This window comes from Pyrus communis, chromosome 6 (genome assembly GCF_041283825.1).
Source record: "Pyrus communis isolate YQ-2024b chromosome 6, ASM4128382v1, whole genome shotgun sequence".
Classification (NCBI taxonomy): domain Eukaryota; kingdom Viridiplantae; phylum Streptophyta; class Magnoliopsida; order Rosales; family Rosaceae; genus Pyrus; species Pyrus communis.
Genome location: NC_142570.1, coordinates 9,483,445 through 9,508,028, shown reverse-complemented (window position 1 = coordinate 9,508,028; position 24,584 = coordinate 9,483,445). Strand labels below are relative to the sequence as shown.

The 24,584-nt window shown below is 37.7% G+C and overlaps 2 protein-coding genes and 1 non-coding gene across 3 annotated transcripts; all 3 read right to left on the bottom strand.

Annotated features, from left to right (window-relative positions):
- Positions 1 to 6,616: 6,616 nt before the first annotated feature.
- DAA1 (P-loop containing nucleoside triphosphate hydrolases superfamily protein) lies at positions 6,617 to 12,737 on the bottom strand. Its single transcript, XM_068449692.2, has 16 exons — positions 11,926 to 12,737; positions 11,424 to 11,545; positions 11,228 to 11,316; positions 11,058 to 11,093; positions 10,696 to 10,792; positions 10,567 to 10,609; positions 10,374 to 10,474; positions 9,928 to 9,992; positions 9,332 to 9,828; positions 9,165 to 9,252; positions 8,935 to 9,066; positions 8,185 to 8,750; positions 7,816 to 7,954; positions 7,662 to 7,730; positions 7,427 to 7,570; positions 6,617 to 7,234 (listed from the first exon to the last, which is right to left on the bottom strand). Exons 1-16 carry the CDS (start codon positions 12,141 to 12,143, stop codon positions 7,121 to 7,123), a joined length of 2,520 nt encoding a protein of 839 aa, XP_068305793.2. The 5' UTR covers positions 12,144 to 12,737; the 3' UTR covers positions 6,617 to 7,120.
- Positions 12,738 to 20,202: 7,465 nt separating this feature from the next.
- TRNAL-CAA (transfer RNA leucine (anticodon CAA)) lies at positions 20,203 to 20,286 on the bottom strand. Its single transcript has one exon. It is a non-coding gene; the product is annotated as a tRNA-Leu (tRNA).
- Positions 20,287 to 20,661: 375 nt separating this feature from the next.
- On the bottom strand, positions 20,662 to 24,411 carry LOC137711332 (uncharacterized). Its single transcript, XM_068450562.2, has 4 exons — positions 23,393 to 24,411; positions 22,987 to 23,142; positions 22,051 to 22,122; positions 20,662 to 21,822 (listed from the first exon to the last, which is right to left on the bottom strand). The coding sequence occupies exons 1-4, from the start codon at positions 23,543 to 23,545 to the stop codon at positions 21,154 to 21,156; spliced, it is 1,050 nt and encodes a 349-aa protein (XP_068306663.2). The 5' UTR covers positions 23,546 to 24,411; the 3' UTR covers positions 20,662 to 21,153.
- Between the last annotated feature and the right edge of the window lie 173 nt (positions 24,412 to 24,584).

Genomic DNA, 24,584 nt, shown 5'->3' with positions numbered 1-24,584 from the left:
GTTATACTCCTAACAACTATCAAGCTGGTCAATCATCATTCTTCTCTGGACACCCTATTCTTTGTCAACTGTGTCATCAGCATGGTCATCTTGTCCTCTTTTATGGCCACTTCTCACAACTTGCGTCTCAGTAATCTCAGGGATTTAATAACAATTCTCATGTAGGCATGTCTGCCATGACTGCTTCATTTTTTCCAAGCTATTGGCTCACTGATAGTGGTGTTTCACGTTATGTGACTCCTAATCTAGCATCTCTTGACTCATCAATTCCATACACTGGTACTGAACAACTATTCGTCAGTGATGGTAAAAGTCTCTGCATTTCTCACACTGGATCTGCATTTATTTAAACTGCTAAAGCTGTGTTTAAACTAAATGATGTGCTTTTAGCTCCTAAGGCATCTTATAACTTGCTATCAATATATAGATTTGTTCATGATAATTGGTGTTCTCTGACATTTGATCTGTTTGGATTCTATGTCAATGGCCCAACAATTGGGAGGATACTTTTCCAGGGCCCCAGTGAAGGAGGTATGTATCCTTTCTATTTGAATGCATCTAATGGCGTATCTGGTATCACCATTTCTCCTCATGCACTCATGATAGCTAAAGTAGACGTCCATATATGGCACAAAAGGCTTGGACATCCTTCTAATGTAGTTTTAAATAAGGTTGTTAATAAAAGTAACCTACATGTTGTTGGTTTAGTACACAAACACTCTTTTTGTTTTGATTGTCAATTAAGGAAGACCTCTAGACTTCCATTTTTTTGTTTTACCTTGTACCTCCACTAGGTCATGTCTTCTCATTCATGTTGATGTATGGGGTCCTTCCCCCATTTCTTCATGTACTGGATATAAGTACTATCTCATCCTAGTTGATTTCACCAAATATAGTTGGTTATATCCCTTGTACTTAAAATCTAATGTCTGTTCTTTTCTTAAGAATTTTGTTTTGAAAGTTCATAATTGGTTTGATGGTAAGATTCAATGCTTGAGATCTAATTTAAGGGGTGAGTTTCTAAGTTCCGTTTTACAAAATTTCCTCAATGATCAAGGTATAACATATCAATTGAGTTGCCTTCACACTACTGAGCATAATGGGTGTGCAGAAAGGAAACACAGACATATGGTTGAAATAGGTAGGACTCTGTTATCTCACAGTGGTTTGCCTTCTAAGTTTTGGGTAAAAGCCTTTCAAACTTCAGTGAATCTCATCAAAAGGATGTCATCTCAGTTTTCTTTTTGTCCTTGTGAGTTATTATTCAAAGTTATACCTAAGTATCACACTTTGAAGACCTTTGGTTGTGCTTGTTATCCTTGATTACAACCATATAGTTCTAACAAACTAGACACAAAGAGCAAGTTATGTGTATTTTTGGGATATATCTTAAACCACAGTAGCTACATATGTCTAAATACAGTTACCAATAAGTTGTACATTTCAAGACATGTTGTATTTGATGACGCCTCATTCCCTTTCAAGCAAATTAATTTTTCACATACCACTTCCCCAAAACCACTCTTTACCAATTCAGCTTTTCATATTTCATTCACTATACCACTTCCATTTGCATCACATTACCTACTGCATCTCCCAATGAAGTCTTTCATACTATTGCTAGTTCTCCCCTTCTGGTACCAATTACTCAACCCACAGAAGAAGTTAAATAGGTTTCTATTCCAGTTAATAATCATCCAATGGTTACAAGGGCTAAGGCTGGAATACACAAACCTAAAGTGTTCACTACAACTAAACATCATCTTCCCTCCACTGTTGATCTTTCACTGTTATTCCTCCTACACTAACCAGTTATCTCTAAGCTTCCAAGAACTAAAATTGGTTGGCAGCAATGAAGGATGAGTACCAAGCTCTGCAGTCCACAAGTGCTTGGGATCTAGTACCTTTCAATCCTCATTATAATTTGGTAGGTTGTAAATGGGTGTTCAAAATAAAACACAAGGCTAATGGTTATATAGAGAGGTACAAAGCTCGGCTAGTAGCCAAGGGATTTCATCAACAAAAATGTCTTGATTTCTATGAAACCTTTAGCCCAGTAGCTAAACCTACAACTATTCGGATGCTTCTCTCTATTGCAGTTACATATAATTAGTTTGTTCATCGATTGGATGTGAGCAATGCCTTTCTTCATCACTATCTCAAAGAGGATGTATACATGGTGCAACCTCTTAGGTTTATTGATTAAGCCAAACCTCATCATGTTTGCAAACTGAAGAGATCACTCTGTGGTCTAAAATAGGCACCCAGGGCCTGGTATAAAGCATTTTATAATGTTATTCTCTCATTGGGATTTACTTATTCCTACTCTAATACAAGTCTCTTCATCAAGAGAGATTCTTCCATTACTTTTATCCTAGTTTATGTGGATGATATCATCATAGTTATACTACTGTTTGTCATTCCATAATTTCCAAGTTGCAATCTTTGTTTCCTATCAAAGATTTTGGAGATATCCATTATTTCCTAGGAATTGAAGTTCAAATATCCTTTATAGGTTTCTTTCTCAATCAATCCAAATATGCCTTGGATTTGCTCAAGAAAACAGACATGCTTAGTGTCAAACCCTGCTCTACTCCAGTTGGTTCAGCCAAATTGGATCATTTTGGCACTATTCTTTCAGATCTTACATCTTATAGGTCAACTATAAGTGCACTGCAATACTTGACATGGACAAGGGTTGATCTAGCTTTTGCTGTGAATCAGGTTTGTCAGCACATGCATGCTCCTAGAACTATACATCTACAAGTTGGCAAAAGGATCTTAAGGTACCTAAAGGGTATAATTGACTTAGGCTTATGGTTCAGACGAGGAAAACAGGTTCTCACAGCTTGGTCTAATGTTGATTGGGCAGGTTGCCAGTAGATAGAAGATCTACCAGTGGCTATTATGTATTCTTGGGTCCTAATTTGATTTCTTGGTGTGCTAAGAAACAAACCACTGTGGCAAGATCTTCTACAAAAGCAGAGTATAGGTCTTTAGCCAATATTGCTTCAGAAATCACTTGAGTGTGTAAAATATTGCAAGATATTTCTTTTCCTCTTCTTCGAACTCCTATCATTTTTTGTGATAATCGGAGTGCTATTACGCTAACTAAGAACCCAGTTTTTCATGCTCGAACAACACATGTCGAGATTGATTATCACTACATCCGAGAAAATGTTCTTCAAGGTCATATCAGTGTTCATCATGATGCTACTTTACTACAGACTGCTAATATTTTCACTAAATCCTCACCTACAGACATATTTGTTACTTTTAGTCACAACCTTTCAGTTTGCTCCCTTATGTTCAACTTGAAGGGGTGTGTTAAGGATATTGAAGGACCACCTACTAACCATGATCATAATGCATCAAATTAATACCTGGATACCTAGCTTAATTGTTAATTTTTGGTTTGTTAAAGTTAGTTATGTAAAAATGCTTAGTCAGCATTATTTAGTATTATGTATACATACACTTTGTAATTTTTCAGACAATTAATGAGAATCATTCTTCAACAAACACAATCTCTCTCTACATTCTCTCTCTCTAAATTCTCTAAATTCTTGATCTCTTTACAGAACTCTAATCTTCAACAAGAGATTAGTCATAATTCATTAGATTATGTTTGTAAACAATAGTAAACTACTTCATCTAAAAATTTAATTTTGTAGATGTCGGCATGGCCATATTTGTCAGTTCACCATTGCATCATATGCACTCAACTTTGAATCCATGATGCATCCAAATTAGTTTAGACTAAAATATAATATCACTTGTAAAAAACATGTTCAATATCCTTGCTATAACTCTCGTGTTCATTATTCATTCTAGATGATCACAACCCCTTACAATCATTGCAATAAACTCATAGTAGTACGTATACTGATGATCGTCGTCTCTTACAACGAGTTCACCTATATATCTGCAACCACGACTAAAGAATGAACCAGGTTGGATAAATCACACTAAAAAACAAAAAGAAAGTGAAAATTAGAATAAAAGCTTATTTTTAGCATTGAAACTTAACTTTAATCTCACTTTATTTCCTGAAACTGTTTGCGCCTAAATTAACAGCTTGGGCCAAGATGGGTTGACCTAAGGACCACGGTTCTTGGTTCAGTGCGTCCTTGAGGCCAGTGGGCTATTAGCCCTAAATAGAATCGACCAAGTCCTTATGAAGAAAGAATGGTGAAGAGATCAAGCGTGGGTGAGTTGATCGAGTCCTATACGAGTTAAAATTGCTAGAGATTAATCATTGGATAAATATGAATTATCCCAAGGATCATAATACCCAATTAGATAACGATGAATGAACTTTATAACAAGATCAAGTTCAGAGCCCCAACTGGAATTAGAGATGAAGTTTTGGCCGCTAATAGATAAGGGGAATATTCAAGCAGATGTCGAGCAGGTACAGTCCTATTAAGGCGCTGCCTCAAGATGTTTGTTTACCGTAGAGGCTTAGCTTATAAATAGAGAAGGTTCTGCAATAGAAAAAACCCCTTGAACTCAAAACGCTCTACGGAAAAACCCTAGCTACTGGAGCCGTAAAGCCAAGCAATTTAGGAGCACCTTTAGTTTGGACTAACAACACTGCAATTAGTTAATTGGTTATCTATCCAAGTCTTGATGGACGAAGAATTCTCCATTCTTTCGTCTCAATAGGTCATTTCATCAGTTTCGGCGAATTGAGGTGTTCCTAGGGTCCCCTTGTTTGGCACAACAAAAGTCGAACTAATTATTGAACTTCGCAGTAATCTAGCAACCTTGTCTTCAGATTCTATAACCCAAGGTCGACACATGTTCCTTCCTCGGCTATAATCGCTTCGGTGCAGAAGTCAGCAGCACATTTGACGCCATAACCACATCTATTATACACAAGAAGAACATTGTTAACTCATAGTTACTCAAAATTTGTTCTGCTTTACCTTGTTTCTGTTTACTCATCCAAAAGCCGTCAAATATGTTGGACGTGTAAGGATAAAATTGTAATCTCATCATAGTTGGCAATGGGCCACATATTTATATCTCATACTATGATATCTTGTAGCTTTTTAAAATTTTGTAGAGTAGGAAGAAGAAGAAGAAGAAAATAAAGTAAAAGGGCAGAAGATCGATAAAATGGGAGGATGGGATGTAGGAAGAAGAGAGCATGGGATCAAAATCAAATGAAATGAAAAGCAATGAGACAAACTAGAAAGAAAACAATATGGAGGAGAGACAAACAAGGATGGTGTTATCTACATACCGATTTTTGTCCACATCTCTCACTTTCTGGCCGTCGGATCGAATGGATTGAAGAAGATTAATAAACACAAGTTAACAAGGATGTGGGAGGTTAAAGGGGTATGTGAACAACACTACCCAAAAAAAATAGAAAAGAGAAGTAGGAGGAAGAGAGAAAACCAGAGCGAAGGTTGGATTGAGGCCACGCCAAATGACAAGATGGTGGGAGAAATATCTCGGCCTTGGCTTATGGGTTGCTGGTGGGGGTGGGTATTTTTTTTCTTCTTATTTTTAATTTAATTAATGTGGCAATTTTAATTTATGTGGTAATTTTAATTGGATGGACCTTATGCTTGTGCCACATCAGTGACAAGTGGACCATACTCATGCTACATAAGTAAGCTTAACAGATGTTTAACATAATTCAAACAAATAAGACAAAGTTGAGCAAATTTTGAATTTGAAAGAGTAAAACAGTGATTTTTGAGTTATAACTGGGGCTAAAGTATGATCAAAATTGAGTTCCAAGAACCATAGCTAAAAATAAGCCTAAAAGTAAATAACTAGGTCCTTTCTCCATGCAATTGAGAAAATAATGTAGAACCAATGGTTGAGTGGATGGAAGAGTAGCTAGACAAACTCAAAATTGACATCCAAGTCCAAACATTATAGATTTGGGATTCGAGTAGTGATTTGGGCCTACAAGACACTGTTTTGAAGTGAACGAGTTAAACTCAACTATATTTTGTTGAATCCACAGCCTGAATGTGAGGATTGTGTGCTACAACATGCAAATTACCGTTTCAAAATGCTAGCCCTCTGGATTCTAAAATCAAGAGGACCCCTCGCCTTCTTTAGAGGGTTTCCCCCTATTCTATTTCTCATTCAAGCACCTTTTTTCATGGTACGTACTCTCCTCTCTCGCACACATTCATTTACCCATCTATAGACAAACTGAACGATGAGAGATCAAGTTGGCTTCGCCACTTTCTTGAGACCGTTTCGTTTTTAGGGCGCATGTCCCGCATCTTTTTAACGTGCCAAGTTTGGGATCGGATTGGATTTTACATCTTAGTCGTTTGTGGGTGAACAATGTTGTTCGACATCGGCATGCGAAGAGGTTCAGATATTCTACCCAAAGTATTCACTTCTTATATTGTTCTTCGATTGCTTTACACCCGCGCACACACACGCGCACGTTTTTTTTTTTTTTTTATGCTACGCGGTATGGTTAGTTCATGTGACCTAAAAATATGATCACCATAGCACTATTCGTGTTTGTTAGCTCATCCACGGAAAGCAAAGAAAAATAACTCAAATGGGAGGGGAATGCCTAAGCCACACAATCACGTGAAATTCACCATAGAATACTTGAATACACAGAAAATTAAACCGAAAAAACTTGAACATGTTCAACTCTCATGTACGTCTAAAACAAATCAGTAAAATCACAATGTCCTCCAGTTTCTCTGCAGGAATTTAGCAACAAAGAAACAAACGAAGAGAAAGCTGTATATGGTTAGATACACCGATCTAAACACTCACGGTGTTCCGCCTATTAGTATTACATATGAAAACAGTAGTTCACAACAATCCAGATATTCGTAGTTGTCACGCCTTATTCTCAGAACGCAGAAGCAAGACAAAAAGAAGTTTATATCCGAGCATTTGCATGTCCTTCACAAACCGTAGGAGAATCATAAGATTAATACAAGATTGTTCTCTTCCACATCCTAATACAGCGTATGCTTCGGTCAAATTCTGTTTGTTCATGTCTTCAAATTTGGTCACTGACTTACCTGTGCCAGGAAGAACTGAAGGAACAAGAAGTGTTTGACCATTGATACTCAAAACTAACCGTGGAAAAATGTACTAGTTTACACCACCAATCTCATAGGAAGTAACTCAATTGCTCTCTCTTTCGTGACCCCCCTTCCCCGTATAGATCGTTCCACTGCTTCAATTCATTCATCATGGCTCCCTCAGCTGCAAAGCTAGCTGCAACCTGCATTCCCAATAACACAAATAAAGCCGACCTTTAATATACAAATGAAATAAACAAACTGAATGCAAAATCCTGATGTGGGCAGTAGAGTTGGTGAAAAGTTTAAGTTCGTGAATAGTGCACGTAACAAAAACCAAAGTGGATCATTCCAAGGAGCCACATCTCGAAAGGCAGTTCAATCGGTGAACATACCTGGTTCTTCGCCTGCTTGAAGTCTTCCATGTTTAGGGGCCTGAGGGTGATCACTCTTTCTTCTTTATGTTCTACTTTTGTTACTGGGGCAGCTTCTGGATTCCGTTCTCCCGCACCATCTTGTGCAGCTGTCTTCTTTTTCTCCTAAAAACCAAAACACAGGTAAAAAAAATATTAGGATCATCTTTCATTGAAACTAAGACACTCCAGCATGCCTTGATTTAAACTTCCTTACCAGATCCTTCTTTCTCTCCGCCTGAATTAATTCCCTAACTGGTCGATAGGCAGCTGTTGTACATAAGTTCTGCGTAAAAGTAATGTTGCAGTCGATCAGACCTAAGTATACACCGAACCTCTAAACAAAGAAATATATAACCAAATATGCTGACCTTAAGATCACTTCCACTAAATCCTTCAGTCATAGTTGCAACCTCCTTGAAATCTAGTCGTGCTTCCACCTTCTCTTTCGACAACAAGGTTCTCAAAATCATCTCTCTGTTCTCCACTGTCGGTAGCCCCACCAAAATTCTGTTTCAAACACAGCATTATCATAAGGAAAAAAAATCATGTTAGCAATCTTCATGTTACTACTTCCATTGATAGTACTGCTATGTCCCACTAACATTCACTGAAAACTTATCATATCGATTTCTCTTTAAAGGTGTCAGTTTGTTATCTTGGACTCCATAAGGATAAAACAATAAACAGAATATATGGCAGCATTAGAAGTTATAAAAGATGCATTGGTAATTTGGTACCTTCGTTCAAAACGCCTGATGATTGCTTCATCAAGGTCAAATGGTCTGTTGGTTGCAGCAAGAACAAGGATTCGGTCTCCTTGATTACTCAAGAGCCCATCCCAGTGAGTCATGAATTCATTTTTTATTTTCCGCATAGCTTCATGCTCTCCAACTCTTGTTCGCTGCCCGAGCATGCTATCAACCTCGTCCACAAAGATGATGGTTGGAGAGACTTTGGCTGCAAGGGTAAACAATGCTCGGACATTTTTCTCATCTTCACCAAACCATTTAGAGGTAATGGTAGACATGGATACATTAATGAAGCTTGCTCCAGCCTCTCCAGCTATGGCCTTTGCCAGCATAGTCTTCCCACTTCCAGGGGGGCCAAATAGCAGTATACCTCTACAAGGCTTTAGTAGGCCCCCGTTGAAAAGGTCTGGTCTTCGCAGCGGCAGCATTACCAATTCCTGAAGGGATTCTTTAATCTCATCCAAGGCACCAATATCAGCAAATGTTACACCGATCTCGTTAGCCGGTATGACCTCTGGTCTTATGCGTTTCTCAAATTCATTATCGAATTCTGCCTGTTAAGTAGTATATGGTGATGTCTCAATATCAGTACTGATGAAAAAGTAGGTGGGAAGAGAATCACATATAGTACACTTCAGAAAGCATGTCGAATATATAAACAACATACAATCTACGAGTAGAAAGACACATAATACAATGACATAAACAATAGAAACTAAAAGGAGATTAGTGATTTACAGAAGCTCTTGATACTGGAATTGAATTGTCAGCATCCGGTTTTGCTGCTGCAGCTGCTGTCTCTGCAGCAGGAGCAGTGCTTTCGGTTTTTGTTTCTGTTGTTACACCAACAGACAATTCATTTCCTCCTTCCTATGATCAACAGATTAACCAGAGAATGATTAATCTAGTACTCAATCTGTAATCCTTGAGTTATAAAATAATACAATTACAATGCTCGTCCAACAAACCTTAGGCACTTCAACCTTGGCTACCAGCTTCATTGTATCTTTCCCACTGGATTTTCCCTCTTGGAATATGTTTAATCCATGGGACAAACTGATTTACAGAGAAAACGTGAGGTACACGGTATGTACATAGTGAAAAAATCATTATAAATAAGAAATAAAAACCATACCTCTTGGAGGAAATGACGAGTTTCCCATTTCTGTATTCAGGATCTTTGTTATTCATCAAATGATGAGAAACTGCTGATACAACAATCTCTTCTATATAGTTACTGAGGTCGATTGTGTCTGCGATGCAGATTGAACCAAGGTCATCACAATCAAGGTCATTAGCCGAAAGAACTTCCATGATGTGGTTTTTGTTATCCTGAACCTGAATCATTCTCATATCCTCCTCCAGTTGAGTCTTCCAGCTGACAAGATGTGATTCATTTTCGGGAGGCCTGATCTCAATGTTGTAAGGGAAAAGAGCAGTAAGCCTCTCCTCGACCTCTCTGTTGTCACTACCGAGATCCACAACACGTGAACCAAGGATCAACACGGCTCCAGATAATTTCTTCAACATTTTCTGGAACAAGTTGTATATCCTTTGCGATCTAGATAAGAGCTTGTCAACGTCCCTAAGATACAGCACAATGGGACTAGTACTCGAGACAAAAACCAAAACCTGAAAGCAAATAAAAATTCGTTTCACCAATCTATATTCCATTTTTAGAAACTTTTTATATCACCAACCATAATGTAGCATAAAAGCACTACTCATTACCCTGTACAGGGACTGTATAAGAAGCTTCTCATCAAAAGACCAGCTGCTTGTGCGCTTAAACTCACCTAAGAATTGGAAAGGGTTCATCAAAAACCGAAAGAACAAAACGCGGACAAATAAAAAAACTAACAAGTGTATACCATTGAAGAAAGTTGAAACCAAATATGTTCTTAACATGAAAAATGCATCGAAGGGCATGTGTTTTAGCTAACACAAAGGATCATGATGTTTGCAATCTCTTATAATTTTCTTAAAGAATATTTCAAACAGAAATTCCTTTCTTTTGTTCTTCAAAGATTCATCAAACCTCCATCACAACCACTGGATCAAGTCATAGGATTTTAAAGGGACATTGTAAATAGATAGTAACATACAAACATATGAGTAAAGAGCGAACGGCTAGCTCTCTCTTGCAATAATATTTTATCTGTATTATAAGAAAGAACCTGAAATTGCAGGAGTGCTCTGAGAAGCAAGGTTACTGATATTAGCTGAAGCTGAAGCATTCCTACGAAGCATGCAAGGCTTACAAGAACCTTCTAGCCCACTGCAGGTGCAGGATAAAGGTATAGTTAAAAGACAACCATTTTAAAACCCTCTTATGTAATCAATCTCACTTTCTAACAACCCTCCCAATACCTTGATCCGAGATCCACACCACTGCTTTGCCTTCGTAAATTACCTGCAAGCGGATTTCCTGGTAAGTGCTATGCCAGAGGGTGCAGAACCATATGATACTCTATTTATAAGGACAGTTTTCCACAATACCTTTAGGCGGTTCCTCCCTTTGCGGAAAGAGCGAAAATGATCCAAACAGCCCAGACAACCGCTCTAGTGTCACCTCTGAAGTGGATCTTTTAAAAGACTACACCACACGTGATTACAAACTATGAGTAAATGAATAACTGTATGCAACCAATCATGGAAATTTGGAGGCAGATAATGTTATGGAAACTCTTTTAAAACTAAGATCTCGAGAGGGTTGGAAAAATTGAAGTATCATATCAATGCTCTCATATGGCTATGGATGTAGTCCATGTTCTATCGACAACGTGATAGTGAACTTAAGGTACACATTATATATTAACTTCACGGGAGAACATGCTGGAAATAGTTTAAAGAAAGCTTACAGATGCTTTGTTGGTATTGCCATATTTGCTCTGCACCTGTACAATCCCATAGATTACAAAAATTAGCGGAAGAAACAAAAACCGCGCGCATGAGCACACAAGTTTGTTTATGTATATATAGATATATATACACACACAATATACATATAATTTAATTTTCTCACACTCACCTTTAGAGAAAAATCCGTTACGTCCAAGAGCAGTAACTTGGCTTGGAAGTAATGGGCTAAAGCCTTGGCAAGCTGTTGTTGGTAAAGTTCTTCAAGATAAAAAGTGTGGGAGAAAAGACACAAAAAAAAAAAAGAGTGATTACAACGATAGAACATGTAAATACAAACATCATAACGTATGTTGCAGATCACAAACCAGCAGGTCCTGAGAGCAAAATAGCCCGACTTGCAGGAGAAAGATTGCGTGTGTACTTCGAAACCTCGGCTCGCTTAAGATGGACATAGGCAGCACTCGTTATCAAAACTCTCGTCTGTTCACTGTAAATTCATTCATAAAGTAGGATATAGGCATCAAATTTGCGGATCAAATTATGTGAACTGAATAAAGTCCGATACATCATATAATGTTACATGTCATGAACAGAAACAATGTTGAAACAATGCAAAAGCCACCAACTTAAACCAAGGAACGTTTGGAAGTACTTTTTAAACAACTAAAAAGTGTTTGAAGATCACCAAAAGCGTTTTCGACAATGACCTGCTATGTGCTTCTAATAGAAGCGCTTGCGCGCAAGTGTTTTTCAAATTTGTTATGTGATTAGAACAAAATTTCGGAAAACCATAAAAATCACAAAGTTCTAAGAAAATCAAATTCTATATTAAGATTGGAAACTGAGGAATATGGGAAAGGTGGTGACCTGAGGTAGTAGGGGAACTGGTCGAATGTGACCTTGCTGTCTCTTCCATCAACGATCTGTCGCAGCAACTCCTGCTCCACCCTATCTGGCGTAACGCCGTTCGACATCGTGTCGTTTCCGGTCCATTTGCTCATCGTCTGGCCGGAAGCAAGCCCAAGACCGACTCCCACTCCCATTCCCACCCCCAAAGCCGACAGCAGAATGCCTTTCTGCTCCATCTCTCTCTCTCTCTCTCTCTCTCTCTCTCTCTCTCTCTCTCTCTCTCTCTGTTTTTTTTCTTATAATTCGATAATCTAATCTATCAAACAACGTACGCAAATCGTAAAACAATCGAAACCATCAGAGTTTCGTCGCTAAAAACACCAAATTCGCCACAAAAACTCAACCTCTCTGCAATTAATTTTTTAAATTAACCGCTACAACTCACACCACCCTTCAAAGTCTCATAAGAAAATGATCAAAACCCACGAAAAAAATTCAATAATTTTCTCACAAAAACGCTCGAAAGTTTCTAATCTGACTCTTTCACCAAAAAAAAAAAAATCTTGAAAGTAGTTTTCTGGGTCGGACAGAGAATTGAAGACAACCCGAAAAGACGAATTTTCTCAACCTCTGATATTTATTGCTCTGTTTTTTGTTGTTTTTTTTTTCCGTGTCGCGTGTGAGGGAGTTTGTATGCATGTGAAGAGGAGAGAAAAGGGTCGGTGCGAAAGAAGCGGATCGCCGGGAGAGAAGAAAAAAGTGGGTTGATGGCGGCGGAGAGAGGGCGGTGAGTGGTAGTGAAGATGTTTGGTTTCCGCTTCTGCAGGCATGTCTCTCGATGGTTTTCTTCAAGTTTTTAAAGGCAAGAGTGGTGGCTGGCACTGTTTTTGTGGTTACGTGTCGAGTTTTGGAGGGGCTGGGTTTCGGTTTGGACAGTTTTATTATTAGATGGTCCTTCGGGATTTGAAAACCCTCTTAAGGCTTCGACGCTCACTTTAAACATTTCTAAGAGATATATGGTTTGTTAAAAAAAAAAAAAAAAATTCAAAGATATACTAAAAAGATAAAAATAAAATCATAAAACTCAAATAGGAAGTTATTTACTATTACGGTTTAATGTTATTCTTCTTCACTTGGTAAGTGAGAAACTTTATGTTTAATTTTTATGTTAAATTTAAACCACATTATTGCTAGCCCTTATAAGACTTAGCTAACTTCTTCATCTCCTTAGTGTAGCTAATATAATTTGTTGTCATTCAGTACTACGGTTTGGTGGTATTCATCTTCACTTGGAAGTGAGAGGTCTTATGTTCGAATCTCGTGGATGACGAATTCGATAACAAATTAGGTTGCTGATTGTGTGGTTTAGCCGAACTTCCCCTCAGACCTCCCCATAATGTAAACATATTAATGTACTTAAAAAAAAATCATTTGCTAAAAAAACAAAACCCCAAATATAAATAATACAAAAATGGAACTATAGGACTGTTTTTCACAAATTTTTTTATGCATTTAAGTTTGAATATCTTGTGACAATTTAGTCTAGTTAAGGTTGGAAATCGTTTGGATAAACAAGACTAGTATTTGGTTTTGTTTCAATTTAGTCTCACGAAAATAAAATGATGATACATATTTGTTACACTGTTGATTGATAGAGATTTCATTTTTAACTCATATGAATAAAATGACGAGATATATTTATTTCAAGTGTGATTGTACTTGTGGAGAAGAATTTTCATACAAGTAAAATGTAACTACTATAAATAAGTCAGAGTATGTACACATATTATGTAAAAATGGTAAAACACGTGATAATACATGATTAGCTTGAAACATACGTGACAATACATGATTAGCTTGAAACATGCATTTGCATCTTCGCTATAAGTAAAGTTCTCTCCTCATTGCAACTCGTATCATTAAATGATGTAACTTGTAGCTTGATTGTGAGAACTTATAGCTCAAGCAGCAATGAATGTTATTCTTGCACACAAAATTATGTGTCCGAACTCCTTTTCTTGCACCCTTGTATAATAAATAAACTTGTTTAAAAATAATAAAAAAATCATACAAAACGGGATCGAATTTTTATGTTACTGCAAAATGATTCAGGATCTCTAAAGCTTTACACATTTACTCGTCTTTCGCTACATAACCATCATAATAATCTATGATTTAAGACATGACATGTAAACTACAATTAATTTTTATATTAAAAAAATGAATTTCGAAACCGATAGTTAACTTTTACTGTCTGCCCTCTCTTTGCTATGTGGCTGAATAAAAAATTTCCCATATGGTTGAAAGAATCTTTAAATTAATTAAATCAAGTAACCCTTTCTCATATATCAGCTGGTCACTTGGTTGTGTTTTTTATGTTTTATTTATGGATTGTGATGTTCTGCTGGTCCATCTCACTTTCTATTCCTCCATCCTTATTTCTCTTCCTTCCATGGTTTTTCTAGGAGACAATTGGGGAATTAGTAAAGTCCACACTTTACTTTATTGAATTTGTTCCAACCATGAGTAATTATACATCAACGCAATAGTGAAGGAAGAGCAAACGAAGACGCAGACGGCGAAAACTGAGGACACAATGCACGAACACAAAGAAAAACCTAAAGGCAAAACTAGTAACGCAGTTTGGAAATTATCTTTCTTTTAAAGAAAAAATTAAACTTAATTGTAAACTACACGTCATAATTATTTAAATCGTTAAATTATTATATAATTAAGATGTCACGAAATGGGAGTAAGTACAAGCCTAAACATTAAAATTTGGAATTCAATTCAGAATATCTAAACTGTGGACTTGCCATATTTGGTTTGGTATGATATATGTTGCGGACTTCGAAATCAACGTTTGTTTCATGAGTCATGTAGCCGGATGCCCCCAAATGGCCGAAGAGGATAAGTTTCAATGGCATTACTCCTACCAACTTAGGACCTCTCTAGTAGCTGCACTTGTTCAGCACTCATACCTTGACCTTGAAGTCTGAGACCCACTTGGATATGGATTCAAGTGAGGGTGACGTTGGACGGTTGTGATGAACTTTCCAGACCTTGATAATTTGGCACTTAGCCATGGTTCATGGTATCTGTTGGATGATGGACGTAGCTGTGACAGAGTCTGATATGGGTCGCCTGTGTTGTGCACATGCTGGAGGGAATTATCAGCAAGGTTCTAAAAGACGCTAGGCGCTAGTCGGGCAGCGAGCTGGGGTTTAGCGTCTAGAAGGTTAGGTGAGGTCTAGACGGGCGCCTAGGCGGAATTGGTGGGTTTAACTAAATTCATTATATTTCATGTAAATAAGTGTATTTTTATACTTAATATATATATATATATATATATATATATATATAAAATTTCATTATAAACTACAAAATAGAATGACACATATATTATGAAGTATTGGAGCATAATGAAGACATGGGGAACAAGCATATAATGTGTGCTCATTTAAATATTCGACAAGTCTCTTACAATTTATTGAAAAATAAAATGCAAAATGAAAGTTATCTATTTTCTGCCTAAATGAGTCGATGCCTAGGTGGGTCTAGGTAGGTGCCTAGGTGGGTCTAGGTAGGTGCCTAGGCGGTCTAGACAGGCGCCTCAGTAGGTCTATAGGCTTTTTCTTAATTTTCAAACGCCTAGACATTAATCGGGATGGTGATCAGCCGTCTAGCGCCGCTTTTTAGAACAATGATTATCAGATATTTGATTTCCCATACATGAATACGTAGTGTTCTAGGTTCCTGATCTTCAAGCGATATTGAGAGAGGAAGAATTCGAATGTAATCAAAGTCCATGTGTACAATTAGATGTGCTTAATGTTTGTTCAATTGCTTAGTCATTCTTGTCATGCATGTATAAAATCAGCGTTAAAGTTTGATCAATATGCATGCGTGCATAGAATGAAGCCCATAAAATATGTAGCACTGCTCTGAAAAACACTTTTCTACATTGTTTATGTAAACCAGTGTCTCATCACATCCAACATTTTACATGCATGCGGGTAATCACCATTTATTTTGAAATAGTACAATATTGACTTGCAGCTAAATTTTCGTCTGCTTAATTTGCAGTAGCGGAGGTAGATAGACTATCTTGGAAGACCACTAGATATTAAACGAACTGTTGGTCAAACCTTACATTACTACAACCACTTCAGGTCTACACGTGTCTTTCTATTGGTCAAACCTTATTACTTTAATTAATAAAAAAAATTAATACATGATATAGAAAATCTAAAGGCAATTAAAAAACAAGCATACCCCAAAAAAGAAATACAACAGAAAAGCTCAAAAGAGCAAACACACAAGAACATTAGATCTAGAAGATTGCAAACTCTACCACACAGCTGTGCTGCCATTGCCGATCCGCCACTGCCCTAAGAGGAAGAACCCACGAACAAACTGGATGAACTGAAAGTAGAGGTGAGCAAGCCACCTGCACAAAAAGTGGTCTCATTATCCTACAAATAGTGCTAAAAGCACTTTAATAACTGACGCCAAATGTGCTGTCAAGGAGAGACACGTGATAAGCTGAGTAGCAGAGGTCGGCAGGTGGAGGACTAATGACATGGAGAAATATCGGAGGAAAAATGGGGCATAAAAGCTTAGTCGATCTGAAACAAGCTCATAAAGGTTAAGGCAAAAACTCAAAGAAACTAAAAATTAAGGGCCAAAAGAAAAGGATATACAAAAGCAAAGAAGAAGAGGAAGGAGTAGCTTGGATTGGCAAGTAGGGGAGTTGTCACCGACCCCCACCAAAAAGTAAGAGTTGGCGGCAAGAAGGGGGCTTAGAGTTTTTTGCTTTCCATGAAGGTCACCATTTGTTATAGGAATTAAATTAAAAATTATAACTCTAGTGATTAAGAATATTTATAATGTTAATGACATTGCTATCCTTCTTTCTAAAAAAGGGATAGAAAATTATGACATTTTTGCCAATGGAATTATATAATTTTGCTAACCTATCTACCTTGTAAGATTGAGAGCAGAGTCCATAGGAATCAGGACCAGCAGCAGCAACATTGATACCATTATTATGTGGGTCGCAGCATACTCACATCGTGTGGGCTAGCTGTGAAGATATGTTCAACATGTTTCAAATAAGGAGTAGTACGTCAACACAAGTGGATAAAAAATTTACTGTTGAATTTTCTTTCACTTAAATAATAACACATGCATATGTGCTTGTGCTATGAACGTACTGAAAAGTCTTTTCTAGCTGTGGGGCATGGTGGGGGATGTCTTAATGTCGCACCTGAGACATTAGTTTGTTAACTTGTCCGACAGTTTAAAGATCACAATTTTCTTCTTCACAATTTTAGAATCCACACTTCTAAATTTATTATTTTATTGTTTACCCATTTAGTACAACTTCTTTTTGTTTTTTTTTTTTGTCGAACAAAATTTTTTTGGGAAGTAAATAAAAAAAAAAAAACTTTTTTTTTAATCTTGGAACAATAATAAGATTTTCTAAATATGCACACATCATGCACAAAAATCAGACAGAAATAAGAATTTTCCTACACCTTGAAATGATCAAATTGCCCTCGTATATAAATGAGTTATTTCCTCCTATTTTCTAATTTCTCTCTCTCTCTCTCTCTCTCTCTCTCTCTCTCTACTCTCTCTCTCTCTCCCCCTCCCTTTCTCTCTCTAAAATTAATATTGATTGGATGTTCTTAGATTAGTGAAGGATAATGGAAAACTCAATTGGAAGATTTGATTTAGTTGGAGATTGTTTATGTTTGTTGATTGGCTCTTTTGGGAAATGAACACGTTTTTGTGCTTGCAGTTGCAGATTGGGGATTTCTTCTCTAATCATCATCTTCTTCACCAAGTTTGAAAACCCAGTTGGAAGATTTGATTTATTTGAAGATTGTTTGTGTTTGCTGATTGGCCCTTTTGGGAAATGAACACATTTCTGTGCTTGCAGTTGCATATTGAGGATTTCTTCCTCAAACCATCATCTTTTTCCCAAATTCGAAATCCCATTTAGAACCCATCTGGCTCAAAACCAATCTGCAGTCCAAAAAAAATTTCAGATGTTGAAGAAAATCCATTATGAAAAACTAAAGACAACATTTTTCTGCTGCAATCTCTCTTTCTCCTCCGCTAATGAATGCCTTCTCCCTCTAAGTTCAAAGAAAATCCCAAATTTGTTATCTGTATCAATACGTGCAACGACGTTGGTTTTGTAGTGGACGTGCATTGTGCAATTAACGGCGTTGGGGGTTGGTTATGTGGGGCTTAGATTCCGGAAATCCCTTAGAGAGATTTGTAGTTTACAAATCTTTGACCTGAACCTAGATTCTGGAAATCTCATTAAAAATCATCTATTTTGAGTGACATGCACACGACATGTTCACAGATTTGAGCCAACCCAAAAACCCAGAGTTCACATATTTCTCTTCGAAATTAGAAAAATAGCATCATCGCATGTGACGTCATATACACTACATGGACATCATATGTACAGTACATGCACATCATATGCACAAAACTAGAGATCGAGCAACGAGCTGCTTTTTGCATTAATAAGAAACTTTAATAGCAATCTATTGGTATAGTGGATACAATTAAAACACAATTGTTACGTATATAAGGTTAGAGTGGCAGTTTGAAAATTCTTGTTACGTATATCAACCACCGCTTAACCGTGCACGTGAAAAACATGATACTCGTTGTTGTTATTTGAGGGACACGCATGACCCTTAACGTCCTCTAAGCTTTTTCTTAATTTTATTTTTCGTCAAGGCCAACAAGGTTGTGATCATACTCGCTAAATTTTGGAGCCTAACATACGTGCATTATAACTAGTGAACATTCCCGCTTCTCATATTAAGTTGTAGCCATGCATACCACATGCACATTATGAAAAAATTTTCACAAATTTCTGCAATTGAACACTTGAACCAGAAATTGTTCCATCACATTTTTTTAGCACGTCAAAAAGTAAAGTTTATTCCACAGCCCATAGACCCCAACATGGAACACAAACCCTAATTTAACTTTTAAGTATTAATTCATCTTACAAACAACCCATTTATTCCATAAATGATTGATGTTGAAACTTGGAACTAAACACCCTACATTACTATGTCTGTCGGAGCTTCAATCGCTGGAAAAAATGGAACTTTCCGGCTAAAACAGAAAATATAGTACAAAACTTAGCTCACTCCTCTCACCTCTCTCTCGCATCCCTTCGTTCAAAATCAGAGGTATGAGGTCATCTCAAAACCCAACTCACTCTTCTCACCTTTCTTTAGACTTCCTTCTCTTCGAAATCTAAGCTTAACCCAGAAACCCAAAGCTCACAGAGTTCTCTCCACATCCCTCTCTTCCAAATGGCTGGGTTGGCTTCGTGCTGCTGATTCTAGTATAGCTGAGTCAGCTCAGCGCGCTGGGCATGGCGAGAGGAAGGCCAGGGCGGGCTGGGCCTTCCAGGCTTTAGGCGTTGGGCTCGGGCCCTTGCGCAGGAAGAGAGAAAGCGAGAGGGAAGCCCAGGGGCGCCTGAGCACTCTTGATGATTTGGGTCGTTGCCCCTTTTGGGCCGAGAGAGGTAAGAGAGAAAGGGCCTTAGGTCTGGTGCACTAAGTCTGTGGTGCAGCTAACTAGGCTGCGGCCTAACGCGCTGCTCCATGTAGTTTTTTTTTTTTTTTTTTTTTGAGCAATTGTTTAATAATTTTTTTCTTGCGCTTTTGTAGAATTTTTCCAACCATATCTCTCTCAAGCCATAAGAATGATGAATATCTTTCATCATTGTATAACCAGGGTTATCAATATCTTCTACCATTGTATCACCAAAGCGAGTCTTGAGGTAAGATACGTTATTTCAAAGCTACTCACATCTCTTGCTTACACAATTTGCAAGTAATTGGAAATGTTGTTTTCATTCTTTTTTTTCTTTAAATGATGAATATCTTCTGCCTTGTATCACCATGGTTATCAATATCTTCTACCATTGTATCACCAGAGTGCGTCTTGAGGTAAGATACGTTACTTCAAAGCTGCTCACATCTCTTGCTTACGCAGTTTGCAAGTAGTTGGAAATGTTGTTTTCATTCTTCATTCTTCTTTAATTTATAGAGTATCACCAGGGTTATCAATATCTTCTACCATTGTATCACCAGAGTGGGTCTTGAGGTAAGATACGTTACTTCAAAGCTGCTCACATCTCTTGCATACGCAGTTTGCAAGTAGTTGGAAATGTTGTTTTCATTCTTCTTTTTCTTTAATTTATAGAGTATCGACAACCGAATAAAAGAACTAAAAATAAAAGAATGTCAAAAGTGGGATTTGAACCCACGCCCTTGTTAAATGACCAGAACTTGAGTCTGGTGCCTAAGACCACTCGACCATCCTGGCTTACGTGTGCAACTTATCTCGAAGCATTATTTAACAAAGTTAATATTAATTTTATTAATCCTACCTCGTTTCTGACACCTTCCATTAACTTCTCCTCTTATTCGATGTATTTTTCAAGTATCCTTTGTTTTGGTGAACATTATAACATCCTTGTTATGCCTCTAAATTACTAGTCCTAATATTGTATGTTGTATACCATTGGGCTTGAGACATATCAACCAACAATGTGGCTACAATGCCTCGTAGCTTACTAGCTTTAGCCTTTAAATCTCACCTTGTTCATTTCACGTTTGAACTAAATACAGCGTGATATTGTAGATTTCTCTCTAACCGTGATAGGTTTCCGAAAGTTGGATAGGTTTCACAATTTTCACATAGGTCAATAGTGTCTTTATAAATCAATAGTCTATTCTACAGGCCAGTGGGGAAGAGAAATGAAAAATAAGAAGGAAAATGAAAACATCAGACAAGACAATCCAACAAAACTACGAGAGCCTGATTTGCTTTGCTATGCTTGCTTTCTTGAAGATCTTCGCCCAAACCAACATTTTCTCTTCATTTTTCTTTCTTTTCCCCTTTGTTATACATCTTACATATGAACAAGGTATGATGCTGATCCCCTCTCGACGCTGGACGGACTTGAATTCGACGCTCAACCTCTGCGACTTCACCACGTTAATTTAGTGGACTTCAACTGCATTCTGCTGAAATTTTCTTAACCAACACCATCACTTAAAGAAAGCTAGCAGCTACTCGTGTGACGGTCCTCGAACCTCCAAGGAAATGCAAACCACAAATCTGGATGCATGCTTCTGTAAAGATCGGATTGGCAACTGATGAATGAATCCCAAAGTACAATTCTTGTGATTATTTCATTAAATCTAAAAATACAAAGCCATTCCAAAGGCTGTGCAAGAGCATCGATGGTAATAGATTCCTTGACCGTGCAAATACAACGCCCATCACCACCCCAAGGAAAATAAGCGGTAGAATCCTCTGTACATTCCAATGTGCTAAAGCAAATACAACTGAGCTCACCAATACCGCAGACCACACGGGCATGTACTTGGTTAAGGAAGGCAGTAAGAAACCCCTGAAGAGTATCTCCTCCCACATGGGAGCACAGACTGAAACTACTACTGCATACATTGCCATAGCCACTGGATCGCGTGCCATAATTGATTGCTCAACACTTGATACCGTGACCGGGGTGGAAGGCAAAAGAGGGAGCAGACTGAGGTTGAACTGTGAGAGCTGATTGACAAGGGGAAACATTAGGCATCCAAGAGCAACATCCAACTGCCAGGTCCCTTTCAAGCTAAATTTAAACCAATCCGGAGGAAGAGGGCGAAAACGTGATAAGCAGCGACAAATTATCATAATTCCAACAAGACCTTCAGTTACATCAGTCACCAGGCTAAATAAGGCTTGTCCTCTATTCGTTAATGATTCCCTGCTGAAACCTGCCACGTGAGCTGCAAATGGAACCATCCAAGAACCTATGAAGCAGAAAGCAGCAACCCATAGTAGCATGACCTGCACCATTTATACATCAAATCAACTTTGCCAATAACAAAGGGAAACAGTCTCTTTCTTCATGAATTCCTGGTTATTAGACACCTTATCTTCATAACTTTTCTTTTTTATTCTTCCATAAAAACTTATCCTTTAAAAGTAGACGGTGGATGTGACAGTCTGGAATTCATGACTATTGCCTAGTTGCATTCAATTTGAAGTTCTACCATACATTATTGAAACACTTACCTGCAATATGGTCTCTGCTGACCACGGCACACTCCAACGACTCCCAATTACTCTAGACACTGCATCTGCAGCCTGAAATTTATGCCCCCAGAAAAGGAAAAATGAGAACCTTGATGCAGCCATGGATATGTTTTCCAGATCAAAGCGATAATTGTGGTTACAGGATATTCCTGCCACATTTATAGGATTCAATCCTTGTGTGTGCGTGCATGTATCATTTATTTCGTTAAATCAGTTGAGCAACAAGGAAATTGGAATCAACATTTTAGTTTTTTCCCTTCATTTTTCTTGACAACCATTGAAGCATAACTGCAAAGTAAACATAAGAGAATTTGTTGTCCTAATCATATACCCTATTATTGGTTCCAGTCCTTCTGGACATATATCCCATACAATCAACCTACCCTAGGTGTTTCGTTCACAAGGCCCACAAGGCAATTCGCTCACCAAAACTCACATACTGGAAGAACTATATAACTTATTCAGGTTTTCGGAATGGCTACTGCAAGTTATTACTGCCTAAAATTTCCATTAAACAACGTACGCTCAAAGGGTACAAACTTCTTCACTCAGCTTAGTATCTTAATATAAGTCAATTGCAAGTGTGAAAGTTAAAGAACTCCTTCTAAGTGATGTGGCGAATATTTCAATGATCTTGAACGCTACTACCTCGATAGCTTATACTTGATATAACACTACCACGTTATGTACATGGATCCATAATGCAGTTCACCAACATGTCAGAAACTCAAATTCAACTTAACCGTTAATCCATAACAAGTTCATTAATATAGTCGAAAACAAAAAATCCCGGTGTTCTATAAGTTATTCACTATCCAGTTGCTTTACATACCATGCGAACAACCTGAGATTCTCAATGAATAAGCAAATAAAGCAAATATGACCTTGTAACCGGGAAAAGGAAAGAAATATGACCTCTCGGAGCGTTCCTCCCCAATCCCTTTTAACCACCTTAGAATCATCGAAGTCGGACTTGACTACTTCCTCGGGTACCAAGTGTTCAATATATTCCGGTTTCGGTGTTTCTGAAGAGAACTTCTCTTGCCTAAAACATGAAATTCTAGTCCACCTCTGCAGAAAAATAACCCGAAACACGGAAATGTAAACTTCCAGGTACAAATTTAACGGCATAATATAAAATTGGCCCCAAAATTTTCAATTTTTCTAACAACTACTTCCCTAAACAATCCGTACAGCTCAATTAAACAGTCAATGGAAAAAAGGTCCAAATTTTTTCAATTTTTCGTGCATTTTCCCGGCAACCAAACAGTGAACAAGCTGTAAATTTTCAACAGGAAACATGAATTCCAGAGCTGCTTACCGTATTATACGGTCTGGATTGAGATTCGAAGATCCTAAAACTCCGTGAAATTGGACGTAAAGCTCCGGGTCGGGTCGGAACCCTAGCTCTGGCGGCGGAGGAATGGAGGAAAGGGCGGTGGATAAGAGAGTGAGAGCAAGTGGAGCTCAACATGTTGTGAGCGAGTCCTTCAGACTTCAGAGCTCCGTATACCGTTGCATATCAGTCTGGATTGGGAGGGGGTTTGTTTGTTTGGCGGGTTTGAATCTCTGTTTGTTTGGATGTCGGGGTAGAGGAGTCTTGCCTAATTCAATTCCCTGATTCCCAGAAAAGAGACAAGGGGAATTGGATTTTTTTCTCTCTCTAGGAAAGAAATGGAGGAGAGAGAAAGAAAGAAAGTTTGGAACTTTGGTTGGTACCGCCCGGTTGTGGCTGCTGTAATCCATGGGTTTAAGAGGGGTGTTTGGATACAGAGATAAGAGTTACTTTCCAATTCCCTGGAAATAAAATATGAGAAAAACTGACGAAAAGTTCAAAAAAAAAAAGTAGTTTTAATGAAAAATGACAAATAAAGGTGTAATGAATAGTATCATAAAATAATAAAAATATGATTTTTCGTCAAAATTGAACGGTACCGAAAGTGTTTCGCTAAAACTCTCTAAAATATGGAATTAGGAAGTAAGAACACAATTTCCATTCCTCAACCGACTGTATCAGACTTTTAGTGGTTTGCTTTTGCTTACCCTAAAATAAGGGTGCTTTGATCTGACTTGTCTCCTCTAAAACTTACACATAAATAATGTGGTATGAGTTTGACTCTCGTTCTTTTCTTCTTTCTCGATGATTTATTTTAAGATATAAATGAGTTGAAAGATGAAGAATGAGTGCAAATCTCTTAGGCCTCGTTTGGTGGGCATAATGAAATGAGTTATTTCTAATTATATTGTAACCCAGCCAATGTTTGGTGAGAAAAAATTGTAACATGGGCTAGACTGGCGACAAATCCGAAATAAGGAAAATATGATGGGTTTATGTAACCCAACCACACACCTAGTTATGCAACTGACTCCTATCAATTCAATCTTATTTCAAAGGTCCAATCTCATACAGCCCATCAAACGAACCCTTACGGTTCATTTGATCCATTTAAGCGTGTCCATTTTCAAGGGAAAGACTTGGGCGTCCCCGGTCGTATACAAGAATCCCCCCATAT

What these genes read in the sequence shown, in the direction of transcription:
- DAA1 (XM_068449692.2), bottom strand. Translation starts at nt 12,143, where the DNA reads ATGGAGCAGAAAGGCATTCTGCTGTCGGCTTTGGGGGTGGGAATGGGA. An exon ending in TTTGCTCTCAGGACCTGCTG is followed by an intron (nt 11,317 to 11,423) that starts GTTTGTGATCTG and finishes TTTATCTTGAAG; the next exon opens with AACTTTACCAACAACAGCTT. An exon ending in AAGGGAGGAACCGCCTAAAG is followed by an intron (nt 10,610 to 10,695) that starts GTATTGTGGAAA and finishes ATCCGCTTGCAG; the next exon opens with GTAATTTACGAAGGCAAAGC.
- LOC137711332 (XM_068450562.2), bottom strand. Translation starts at nt 23,545, where the DNA reads ATGTTGAGCTCCACTTGCTCTCACTCTCTTATCCACCGCCCTTTCCTC. An exon ending in AATCCAGACCGTATAATACG is followed by an intron (nt 23,143 to 23,392) that starts GTAAGCAGCTCT and finishes ATTTTTCTGCAG; the next exon opens with AGGTGGACTAGAATTTCATG. An exon ending in CAGCAGAGACCATATTGCAG is followed by an intron (nt 21,823 to 22,050) that starts GTAAGTGTTTCA and finishes TAAATGGTGCAG; the next exon opens with GTCATGCTACTATGGGTTGC.